At 38.8% G+C, this 13,271-nt stretch overlaps 1 protein-coding gene and 1 long non-coding RNA gene across 2 annotated transcripts in view; one reads left to right on the forward strand and one right to left on the reverse strand.

Moving 5' to 3' along the window:
- LOC126488409 (uncharacterized) overlaps nucleotides 1-13,271 on the reverse strand; it is a 28,511-nt gene that overhangs the window by 13,833 nt on the left and 1,407 nt on the right. The window lies entirely within an intron of this gene.
- The window catches only part of Adamdec1 (ADAM like decysin 1), a 16,087-nt gene continuing 10,228 nt past the window's right edge, over nucleotides 7,413-13,271 (forward strand). The window contains exons 1-5 of the mRNA XM_050121873.1: nucleotides 7,413-7,666; nucleotides 9,499-9,617; nucleotides 10,337-10,413; nucleotides 11,640-11,718; nucleotides 12,030-12,106. Of these exons, the coding sequence (XP_049977830.1) occupies nucleotides 7,618-7,666; nucleotides 9,499-9,617; nucleotides 10,337-10,413; nucleotides 11,640-11,718; nucleotides 12,030-12,106 (401 nt within the window). The 5' untranslated portion in view covers nucleotides 7,413-7,617. The remainder of the gene's footprint in view (nucleotides 7,667-9,498; nucleotides 9,618-10,336; nucleotides 10,414-11,639; nucleotides 11,719-12,029; nucleotides 12,107-13,271) is intronic.

Raw genomic sequence — 13,271 nt, forward strand, 5'->3', positions numbered from 1 at the left:
GCTTGAAAAGTACTTGGGGGCAACTAAAGGCCAAAGAAATTTAACTTTACCAAAGCTTAAAATTTCTTTACATTAAGTGAGAGATCCTGGGCTCAGAAAGGCAAATACTGAGTTCTCTCTCTCTCTCTCTCTCTCTCTCTCTCTCTCTCTCTCTCTCTCTCTCTCTCTCTCTCACACACACACACACACACACACACACACACACAGAGAGAGAGAGAGAGAGAGAGAGAGAGAGAGAGAGAGAGAGAGAGAGAGATCCTTGCTCCAAAGAGTTAAAAATATCTGTTTAAGTGTAAGCAAGTGTGAGTGTGAGGAACCTGCAAATTTGGGAGGCATCCAGAGATGGTATATATACAATCTTTTCTCATTTTACATAGCTATCCCTGTTCCCTCTCCTTCCCTTCCTCCTGTCCCACCCTTCCCCCACCTCCATCCACTCCTCAGAAAGAGTAAGGCTTCCTCATGGGGAGTCAACAAAGTCTGATACTTCATTTCAAGGCAAGACCAAGACCCTCCCCCTATATCTAGGCTGAACAAGGTGTCCCTCCAAAGAGAGTGTGCTCCAAGATGCCAGTTCAAACATAGGGATAAATCCTGGTCTCACTGCCTATGTCCCCACAGACTACCCCAGCCTCACAACTGTCGCTCACATTCAGAGGGCCTAGTTTGTTCCTATACAGGGTCTACTGTTATCAGTCCAGAGTCAGTGAACTTTTGGTAGCTCAGGTCAGCTGTTTCTCTGTGTATCATCATCATAGTCTTGACCCCTTTGCTCATATTATTATTCCTGACTCTTTTGGACTTGTCTCTAGTATCTCTGCCCAGAGCTTCACTGTGGATCTCTGTATCTGCTTCCATCAGTTGCTGGTTGAAAGTTCTATTATGACAATTAAGGTAACCATCAATCTGATTACAGGGGAAGGCCAGTTTAGGCACCATCTCCACTGTTGCTTAGAGTCTTAGCTAGGGTTATACATGGATCCTCCGTGGGAAGAGGAAACAGACAAGATGTCCTGAAAACATTGGGAGTTATAGAAACTATAGTTTAATGCTCAGAAGCCATTGATCGGTAGCTAGTATGCGGCACAGTGGAGATGGAGAATGTGTAGATACTTGGCATCATGGGAAATTCTGGTACAGACATCTAACCAAGGCTTTTGAATCACTGTAATTATGAATATAACTTCTGCTTTTACTTGATATTTGATTCCAGAATTTTATTTTAGGACACATGAAGTTTATGAAGGCATCTAAATATCTTGTTTCATGTGCCTTTTACAATAAAATATGGATTTATTATTTTTACTCATTAATTTACTTAGAAGACTGTTGTTTTATATAGATTTATTTAAAAGTGCTAATACTAAATATTATATAAATACAGCATTGAAGGAATAAAACAGACCAATATACATATTCAAAACTGATGTAATCTCCTTAAGTGTCTTTTGGCCATTTGAGAGTCCTCTGTTGAGAATTCTCTGTTTAAGTCTGTACACAATTTTTATTTGGATTATTTGTTCTTTTGATGTCAAGTTTCTTGAGTTCTTGATAATCATGTCACAAGGACACTTGCTCAACCATATTCATAGCAGCATTATTCATAATAGCCAGAACCTGGAAACAACCTAGATGCCCCTCAACTGAAGAATAGATAAGGAAAGTGTGGTACATTTACACAAAGGAGTACTACTACTCAGCAGTAAAAAATAATGACATCTTGAAATTTGCAGCCAAATGGACAGAACTAGAAAAAAAAAACATACTGAGTGAGGTAATCCAGACCCAGAAAGACAAATATAATATGTACTCTCTCATAAATTGATTATTAGACATAAAGCAAAGGTTAACTGACCTACAATCGACAACCCCAGAGAACCTAGACAATAAAGAAGACCCTAGAGAGAAATACATGAATACACTTAGGAAGGACGAGATCTCTTGAGTAAATTGGGAGCATGGGGGACTGGGAGGTGGAAGAAGTGAGGAGAGGAAGGAAAAAGAGTGAGGGTAGTGAGGAAAATATATAGTTCAACTAAAAACAATAAAGTATATATAAAAAACCCACACATCTTAAACAAGATAGAAAAAAGTCCCTAAAAACAATTGCATTTGATATATGGAAAAAAAACCTCCTATATCATCTTACTTCCAAAAAAAGTACAGCTAAAACCCCACCCAGACAGAATTTACAAAGCTGTAAGACTGTGGAAAATGAAGTGCAGAAGGCAGGCCTTCTGGAACCTTGGAGTTCAAAGAACATAGGGTGGTGAGTTTCTTGAATTTTCTGTTGGCCCAGACTGGATTTGAAGAAGTCATTAACCTAGAAATATCAATAAAACAAAACAAAACAAAACACTCTCCAGAGAAAGTCTACCCAACCTAGGCAAAGGATCAGAAGAGAAAGGGAGAGCCAGCACCCCATAAAACTTCTAAACAACTTTTCTACTCCTGCCAAACCAGAAAATAAAACAACAAACTACAGATAAACATCCTCAAAGAAACAGATGCAAAATCCCCAACAAAATACTCACAAACTGAATCTTGTAGTACATTTAAAGGATTAATCATCATGACCAAGTGTGATTAAAAGAAAATACACATACACAAACTAAATTAGCATACCTTATAAGCAGAAATGAAGGCAAAACTCTGTATTATCTAAATAGGCATAGAAAAGCTTCAGACGAAATTTCCTTCATTTTAAACTCTGAGTTATGTATAAAAGGATTGTACCTAGTATACTAAAACCTGTATATGACATATATAACAAAAAAATACACGGCAAACCACCACCCATACCATGCTGAATGTAGAAAACCATTTCCTCTAACATCAAGGATAAAACAAGGATGTCAACCCTTAGCTCACTCATTCAATATGGTAGGAAAATCTTGGTCAGAGAAATTAGGAAAGGAAAAGAAATGAAGGCTATATATTAATAAATAGAAATGATGGGACTGAACACATAGCTCAGCAGTTAAGAGCATTTGCTGTTCTTTGGGTTTCAATTCTCAGTAATAACAAAGTGGCTAACAACCATCCCTCTTCTGGACTCCATGAGAACTGGACTCATACGGTATGCTTACTTTTAGGCAAATGCCCATATACTCACCTAAAAGAAATAAATCTTCTGAAAAATGAAACACATTGAAACAACAAAAAATGGAATAAACACACACACACACATACACATCCATGTGTTGGATGACAATTTTGTTAAAATATCTTTACCAACTAAACAATTTACAAATTCAGTGTGCTCTCCATTAAAACAGCAATGAACTTCTTCATAGACTCTGATGATGGTGGGGAACCTAAAATATATATTGGAGCACAAAGGAACCCAAAGAAGCCAAAGAAAATTAAAAAGAAAATGAAAAAACAGAACCGGAGACATCACAATACGTGATTTCAAAACACACCACAGAGACATATAACCAAAACAGCAAGGTACTGGGTGCAGAATATTACTCAGATCATTGGAAACAACATAGAGATCCAAGAAACAAACCCACACATCCATAGTGAACTGACTCATAAAAAGTAAGAATAGAACTAAACCTCAGGAAAGATGACCGTAAATGGTGCTGGGAAAATTACTCACGGGCAGAATGTTAGTATTTGACCTCTTCCTCTCATCCTGCAACGGAAAAAAGACCTAAATAGAACACTCAAAACTCTGAAACTACTAGAAGGAAGTGTAGGTAAAATTCTTAAGACACTGGAACAAGCAATGGTTTCTTTTTAAAACATATGGTTCCAACAGCACAGGCAACAGAGCCAAGTGGGATGACACCCAACTCAAAAATCTACACAGTGAAGGAAACAGTCAGTAGAATGAGAAACAACTTCCAGCCAGGGAGGCCATACTTGGCTACTACTTCTCTGACAGAGGATTGATATTGAATATATAAAAACAGCTCAAAATTAGCCAAAAGAGCCAGCGACCTCATTACAATGAACAAGTGATCCAAATAGATTCTTCTCAAAAAGAAGCAAGGCAAGTGGCCAAAGATAGGTACTTATGTTCAGTACAGCTAGCTACATGGAAATGAAAATCAAGACTGTTATACTGGGATATTAATTTTCCCCCTTTGGAACAGGTATTACTAGAATAACAAAAGCTAGAGAATGTGGAGGTACATTTTCTGTTGGCTGATGGGGATGTACATTAGTAAGCCTTCACGAACAAGAGTTTCTTCATTCTTTGAGTGCTAGAGAACTACGGAAACTGCTCGCAAAGCTAAAATTAGGCCTACTGTGTTATCGAACTGTCCCACTTCTGACGGCATGTCCGAAGAAAAGGAAGTGAGCATTCTTGCGAAATGCGTGCATTTTCAAGTTTCTTACAGTAGTCTTTGCACCCGGCTGTCCAGTGACTGGCTATGATCATCATTGACACAACTGTCTTATGGATCCCTCGGTGTTTGGACAAGTTCAACTTGGAAAAATGTATCGAGTAACTCTAATGTCCTGTTTTATCAGCTGAGGCAATGGGTCTGTCTTTATCCTAACACCAGTCAAGAGCAAATAAATTCCTGAGCAGTTACTTCAGAGGAAGGATGATCCTTCCCGCCTTAAACCTGTCAGCCATTCCAGTAACTCCTGCCCACTCAAATAGCATCGGTATAGACTTCATCCTAGAGACAACTGAAACCATTGTGAAAACTGTCTACAATCAAATATTTGCAATCCTTTGGTTTTGATATCAATTACCCTTTCTCGCACCTTAATGACTTAAGAGACATATATTTAAGATAGTCCATAAAGACTGGAGTATATCTCTTATTTTTTCAGTAATATATACAATGAAAGTAATAGTCTTTGAATTTATACTCCATAGCTGCTGTTAAAATGAGAAAATTGAAAAAAATATGTGAAAGTCTTTCAATATATAAGACATTATTATAATTTTGTGGGTGTAAAAATTCTGTTTCAATTTCTTCATAGACAATATTTAGACATCAACCCCAAACCACCCAAAACAATTTATTATGAAATTTCTGGAAATGTCGCAAGCTTTATTGGAACAAAATTCTCTGTAATCAGGATGCTGGTTAAAATTCCTTAATTTTATGGTCATAAGTTAAGGTCTATGTTTAGCTGATTCTTGAAAATCAGATTCAACAAAAATTTTACACATATGCCATTTCTCATCCCCTCCAGATGCATTTAGTAAACAATTTCTTCACTGTTATTTCGACAGTTTTAATTTATAGACTGATATTCATCCCTCTAGTAAACATGGACAGGATCGATGAAAGAGTTGTTTTCAGAGTCTTTGCATGGAGGGTCTGTTCAATGAATGTTGTTAAGCTCTGATCTTCAAAATGCTGCCTCTCAAGGACATGCCAAGAGATGCAGCTCCCGTCTTTGATGGGTTGACAGACTGCAGCTCTTACCCATGCACCAAATAGGAAGTTGTCAGCTATAAAACACATGCAGTTGTCAAGCTGAGGGCTGGAGCCCATTCCAGACCTCTGTGTCCCTTAGCTGCTTCAGCCGATCAGTCAGCAAGTGTGGCAGCTTACTGAGATAAATGTTTCTCAGACTTTTACATCCTGGTTTCTTTCTTTCTTTTTTTTTCTTTTAACTTTGAAGTAAGTATCTTTGTTACTGTTGTATTTTTATTTTTTAACTTTTGAAATTAAAACATATTTACATTATTTTCTCCTTTCCCTTCCCCCCATCCAGCATCTCCCATGTACTCTCTTGCTTCTTCTCTCAACTTCCTTGATACTAAAACACTTGAGGCCATCATGCAAGATAGGAAATGGATAAGCATTAAGACATTCCAGGAACTTGCTTGCATTTTATGCTAAAAGACAAATTATTGTACATTAGTAATATTTTAATGAGAAGTAAGAAGGATTCAAAGTGGGATGCTTATCTTTTGGGGCCAGTAAAAGGAAATATAGGGCTGCAGAGCGTCAGTTCAAGAGGAGGAAGAAGATGCACAAGGACAGACCGATTCAAGTGTGACAACACAGGGTATGGCCAGCGGTTAGAAGACATAGCTTTGCAGGCTGGGAAGTCTTCTAAGTGGAAGTTCAACGTGAGGCCAACTGCCTAAAGGCACTGAGTCATTTTAGAGCAATAACTTCCAGTTGATCTTTCTTTCATTTTCAACTGTGTATTGTCATCTTTAGGAATTAATCCTAAGAGTCAAAGCAAAGCACATAACTACAAGTAATGCATGTGCACAAGGCGATATGCAAAGGTCCTTCAAGTGTCATGTTGCTATTTAACGTCATGAAGGTTCTTACAGTATAATGCTATACAAAAATAACAAACACCTTAAAGCCTTCATGCAGTAGGATGGACAATCTAGTCCCTTCTTTATATCACTGCATAAAAGGTGAATAAAAGTGAGCTGTGCAGACGTCAACAGAGCTCATCTCCTGCTGTTGGGCTAGCTACCACTGACTGTTATCCTTCTCTACTGATGGTTATCCTTCTCCACGCTTCTGTTTAAGGAATGAAAATATAAAATTCGGGTACTCAGAAAGACATTATTTTGGCTGACGAGGAACTCATTGTATTCTTCAGTTAGATTCATATGCGCGTGGATGGGTTAGCTAACACTGTTCAGAGCATTTATGTGTGTAGGTTTCTTTGCAGTTCTGTGTGTGTGTTTATGCCTACGAGTTTGTGTAACCTCATATAAACTTTGAGAGAAACTTTGTAGTTGATGTTACCAGAATCTCCTTTTGCATTTAAAAACAGAGAGATTATTAACATTTGGGAGATTTTGCTTGGTGTTATGCTTTTTTTTAACCAATGATACCTTTTATTGATATACTATTCCATGCATACTATCACTCTTTTTTTTAAATTTTTTATTTATTTATTAAAGATTTCTGACTCTTCCCCGCCACTGCCTCCCATTTCCCCCCCTCTCCTAATCAAGTCCCCCTCCCTCATTAGCCCAAATTGCTCTTTGGTGTTATGCTTTTAAGATGATACACTTGGAACTGGGAAGATGGCTTAGTGGTTAACAGCACTGGCTGCTCTTGCAGAGGACCTAAGTTCAATGATTCCCAGCACCAACAAAGCAACTCGTAAACATCTGGAACTCCAGTTCCAAGACCACCATTTTTTGGCCTCAGTAGGCACCGCATATGCTTGTGGTGCACAGAAATATAGGGAGACAAAGTACCCACACTTATAAAAGAAGAGAAAAAAATTAAAAGACCGCATGATTTTTTTGCTAGTTTCTTAAAATATGGGCACAATAGTGACATTTTATACATTTGCAAATGCTTACACATAATTAAGTAATTATGTAATTAAGTGTCCCTGAATCTCATCTTCACACTGCTATCAGGGCAGAACTCAAGGCAAGCAGCTTCCCAGCTGTGAACCCTTACTGAGCCTCCCAACAGATGTAAACATTGTTCTCAAAGGAGGAACATTCTCTGGATTTAGATGCTGCAGTTCATTGGCCAGTCTGCAACACAATTAGGAAACATCCCTTAATCTCACAAGTTAAATTCTCGAGACTTTATGTTCCCTTTCAACATCTAAAGAGAACTAGAGGGAGATCGAACTGGCCACTGGAGAGAGCATAACTGTGTGCTGCTTGGGACCTCCCAGCTACCCACAGAGGCCAGCATGTCGTGGGTCCTGCTTTCTGTCCTGTGGCTCATCATTCAAACCCAAGGTAAGTGTGGATATCTTGTAGGAAAAAATCAGATTATTTGATATCAGATTATTTCCATGAGGAATAAAATGACCTTTTCACTCATAATGTAAAAGTCAGTACCATTTGCACAGTATGTTTCTTACGTCTTTCTCTAGTGAAGTATGCTATATACTTACATATATTCACAATAGTTTATGCATACATATGTATGGGTGATGGTACTTTTTAGATCACATGTGAAACATGTATTCTAAAGCCCACTGTATACGTTTTCAAATTTTATATACTTCACTCAATAAAAATCATGTTTATATATGATGTAACATTTTTCCAAATAGATGAAACAAAGGTTGATTATTGCTCCATTTACATTTATACTAGTAAGTGAAATTGTATTAATATAGTCACTAATCAAAGCTATTTATGAGTTGGTACTTTGGGATATTTCTCAGTAGTAGGAAAAGATTGTCAATAGTAGAAGATAGTCCAAAGAAAAGTTGTGGAACTGTAGCTCTTTCTCCATCTGAAGCTGATTATTGAGGTATTAACAACTTGATAACAATGAACTAGAAGCTCTTTTGCTACACCATGTGTATTCTAAGTGCACCGATGCCATCACTGGTTATCTTTCTAGGGATGGTTTTGCAATAGTGTTAAAAAGTCAAACACTGGGAGCCTGCATATTTCCATTCAGAAACAGCAGAAGACTGCAGCTAGGGGTTTACCTAAGCTCAAAACCCTCTCTACTTGTTCAGTGCAGGGCTGGCTTTTGTGCGTCTCATGTTTCTTACATTGTTAAGCCCTAGTGAGGTTCCCAAAGAGACTGTAAAGTAGAACAACATTGGCAATACTTGTGTCAGAGAAACATGCATGTTAATGAAATCTTTTTAAGTCCATTTAGTCAGTCCTTGTGAACTCTGTGGTCGCAGTTATGGCTGCAGTTTGCACAATAATTGAGTTAAGTGGCACACCTCTAATGAACTCTGATGGCTGTCCTAAGTAAGAATCTGTCTCAAAGCTGTGGAAACACAAGCATCCAATGGTATAATTGACCTCTGTGAACAATTGCAAAATTTCAAAAAAGAGTGTATGTGTTTTCCCACAACAGTGCTTTAGAGTTTCATACAGTTTATGTGTGCAGCTTTTATACTAGTCTATATAGACAACAAAGGATAGAAGGCAAAGTGACTGTCATTAAGCCTTTTACCTAGGACAGCAAGTCACGTCTTCTGACTCTGAAACCTTTCTTCCCTTACCGTGTGCAAACAAGAGAAACTCTCTACCTTGCACAACTTAAAGTTACAAGAAGAAGATCCTTTTACTATAAAAAAATTTCCCCACGTGCTCTCTGTTCCTTTAAATTTTCTCTGAGGAAGAGTTAATAAGAGCTTTTATAGCCTGTGAAACCTACAATTTTGAGGGTAAAACTGTAAAGAAAGATGAGCTTGGCTTATTGCCCACAGAGGAATGAAATCACTGGGAATAGGGTCTCTCCTAAGTAAAGTATTACTTGCATGTGGGTATCTTCGTATTCAGAGAGAGAGAGAGAGAGAGAGTAGTCAGAGAAATTGCAATTGAAAAGGACCTCAAAGGAATGCACTCAGTTACGACAGGCAGAGTCCAGATTTACCAATCAATGTTCTTATGAGCTACTTCTGTACAAAGAGGTGCACAGTTTTCCATGGTGTGCTAGAAGTTAGGGAGACAGGAAACAATCCTTTGTCATTAAAGCTGAAGCAAGGGAGCAATCTGTTTTGAATGGTCAATTCATGTCCATAGGACAAGGCAATCAGCCAAACAAACCCAAACCCTGTCAGCCTTTCTTATCAGTGTTTTCTGGCTTTCTCTAGTGATAGATACAAAGTCAAGCCCCGAGTTAAAGCTCCACGAAATAGTTCATCCTAAAAAACTAAACATTTCACCCAGAAGTGGAACTGAGAACAACCAGACAGAGAGATATGGCAAAGAGGTAAGTCGTGTTTCACCATCATCTGAGCATCCTGTTCCCCAGCCTCCTTGCTCTCTGGGAATCAAAGAGAGTTGGCTGTAGACTCCTGTTGTAGAAATCCCGACTTCCTCTGAAATCTAGAAAAGGGAACCCCCAAACTTCCCTCTTGAGACCTGTTTGCCATGCTATCTATCTTTGGTGTGGGAGAGACACGCAACAGTTCTAGAAGGAGACTTTCAGTTTTCAGAGTTCTGCCTTCTCTTTACCAATTCCCCAGTGACTACACTTTTCTACAACGTAGAAGGTGTTCTACCACATTGCCGATATTCCCTCTTCATAATAGTTCTTATTTAATTCTTAGTGGATTTTTAAAACCATTTTAAAATATATTTCAGTGGAAATGCATTGCAAGAGACGATGATTTCATGTCCTGTTAGTAATTTACTATGGTACACAGGACAGGATAATATACATTGATTTGCTAATGGCAAGTTTCTGTGTAACAAATTAGAGATGGATTGATGTGTGTAGCTGTCAGGTGATTATATTTTAGGAAGTCCTTTTATGTGCAGATTACATTTTTAGATATAAGAAAGAGATAAAATGGAGGAGAAATACTTCAAATTTTTGTATCTTTGCTATTGCAAGGTATAGTGTACATAATTGACACGTTGTAATATTTATAATTTTATATTGACTGAGAATTATGTGCTTATAACTGTATCATTAAATATTTTCAGGAAAGATTTGCTCCTGAAGTTCAGTATCAGATCATACTAAATGGAGAAGAAATTATCTTTCACCTAAAGAGAACCAAGTAAGGACAATTACTTCCTGAAAACCCAGCCACTGGTTATATTCTCAGAACATTGGGAAACTTCTCCTTGGCTGTAGCTTCATTTCTGTGGCTGAGATAAAAATATCCTGGCAAAAATCACACTGGGGGAGAGAGGGGTTGCTTTGGCTTACAATTCTTGGCTGCAGTTCCTCATTGCACAGAATCACAGTGTCAGGATCTTGAAGCAGCTGTGTCTCAGCCACAGTCAGCAGCACAGATAAAAATGCAAACATGTTTCCTGCTCAGCTAACTTTGCCTACTCCTTTGCCCTCTGAGGACCCATATCCAGGAATGGTGTCTTGGGATTCACTTCAGGCTTGGTCTTCCCACGTAAAATAAGGCACCCAGGAAATCTCCCATAAATGTCCACAGGGGATTCAATGCCCAATAAGAGGCAGGAACAATAGGATCTTCAGAAGCTGGCCCGTCTTACACAGTGAGACAAGAGGCAAGCATCAGACCCTGTATCAAAAGAGGTGGGAGGCAAGGGCTCACAGATGGGTTTGTCTTCTGATCTCTGTGTGTGCGCTAAGCCATATGCAATTTCACACAAACAAAGACGTACAGAGGACCCCTTCCCAACCCACACATATGCAGGAATTATCCCTAAGCCTGAATCAGGGAACACAACCTAGCAATAAATTCTAGGGGAAGAAGAAAGGGGCACCACAGTTTTCTAACAGTCAGTAAGCCTCCTTAGTTGGTCTCTTATCGACACCTGTGATTCAGCCCCCTCCAATGACTGTGTCCTTGCACCAAAGAATCCCATCAGCCCTCTAACCACTCATGGTGGAAGAGGAATCTGCAAGGGAAAAGTAATAGAGTGAATTTCCCCCTTTGGGGCTGATAAATGTGACTACATGCTTTGACTTATTTTAGTAGAGAAGTCCCAATGTTGGGAAAAGATCAATGGTCAAAAGCCAGCTAGGAGCCGGGCGGTGGTGGCGCACGCCTTTAATCCCAGCACTCGGGAGGCAGAGGCAGGCGGATCTCTGTGAGTTCGAGACCAGCCTGGTCTACAAGAGCTAGTTCCAGGACAGGCTCCAAAACCACAGAGAAACCCTGTCTCGAAAAACCAAAAAAAAAAAAAAAATCAACTCGGTGGCACTGTATATACAGTTATTCCCATAGTACAGAAGAGAATGCAGAGAAATCAGTATTTGCTGGAATCAGGAGTGCAATGTGTACCTGTCTCCTCTCCACAGGCATCTTCTGGGGCCTGAGGACACTGAAACATCTTACTCACCCAAAGGAGAAGAAGGGACCAGACGCTCTCAGGATGTGGTAGGCTCCGAATCCACCCTGGGATCTGCCATTTATTTTGTAAAATACATAGGTCCGAGGATGGCCTTTAAATGCAGCAAGTGACTTGAAAGAGAAGGGATTATCCATGGCCAGGGAGACAGCTTTTCAAAGAGAGGAGTGAACACACTAACACTCGTCCACACAATGCTAATGTACCTACACACTCAACTAGACATCCCTACATACTTAACCAAAGCCATTCAAAAATATTTGTTTTTTAAAATTTGCTTATTGTGCACGTGTATGTGAAAGGTCTAAATTTATACAATACGATCTATTTTCTATTCTAGAAACCCTGCTACTATGAAGGCCACATCCTGAATGCAAGGGACTCTCTTGCCAGTATCAGTACATGTGATGGGTTGAGGTGAGAACTGTCATAGAACATATTAACTACTAAGAGACTCTGTAAAACAGTCTTGAGACTTCCCCGTGTCTTCTCTTGTCTTCATACTTTTTGGATTGTTTGCACTAATCCCTAACCCACTGGATTGTTTGGCTAAGCTGATGAACAAGCTATCCTGGTAGGGTCACTTCATTTCCTGTTGTTCCAGGAGTCAGCCCCAGCTCTGTAAAAGCCGAGCACTGGACCTCAGTGACATCTGTGTCCATTAATTACCAAGTGCTTCTACCTCACTCCTGGAACCTATTGTGTCAAGTTTTCTTAACTAACATGCCCTATGTGTAGTTTTTTTAATGTCTTGTGTGATTAAAATGTGAAATAAATCATGTGATTGATTCCTAGCATGGTTCTTACTGAACATGACATCACTTTTTCTATATTATAAAAATCCCTCCAAGGACATAGTTTTATTGGCCTTTACATGGCTTTACAATATGTCAACATATGGAACAACTTCCTGTTTCTAAGCTGATTATCTTCATAGGAAAAGAGTCTTTAAGTTATTCTTGGTCCCGATTTGTTATGCAGCTGTTCTGAATGAACCTCTTGGTGTTCTCTCTAGGGTTCTGGGTGTCTAAATAGTCATTGACTGCTTTCTTCACTCTATCCATAGGAACTGCCAAGGAATAGTGGATAAATTAAAAAGCAAACAATAGGAGAATATTTAATAGACTCAAGGTGTTAACTCCAATTACTCTGGAATTGCTTCATTTAGTAATTCTTGCGGCTACTCTGGAAAATGATATAGACTTCCTTTCTTTTTTTCCTTTTTTTCTTTTTAATTGAAAATAGCCTTTTTTCCTCATATACTGTGTCCTGATTGTGGCTTTCCTCACTCAACTCCTCCCAATTCTTCCACCATCTCCATCCATCCAGTTCTCCCGCCTTTCTTTCTCTCATTAGAAAATAAACAGGATTCTAAAGAATAATTATACTATACTACACTATAATAAAACAACAACTAATACTTAGGGATAGGATTTTAAAAAGCAAAATGAAACAACAACAAAAAAAGAGAAGGAAAGAAGTCCAGGAAGAGACACAACAATTAGATACATTCATCTGAATACCCAGACCAGTGGGTACCCACTCATTCTCACCCTCAGGAATCCTGTTTAAAAAAAAAAAA

Source organism: Alexandromys fortis, unplaced genomic scaffold (genome assembly GCF_014885135.2).
Source record: "Alexandromys fortis isolate MF-2015 unplaced genomic scaffold, M_Fortis_MF-2015_v1.1 scaffold_203, whole genome shotgun sequence".
NCBI classification, from domain to species: Eukaryota; Metazoa; Chordata; class Mammalia; order Rodentia; family Cricetidae; genus Alexandromys; species Alexandromys fortis.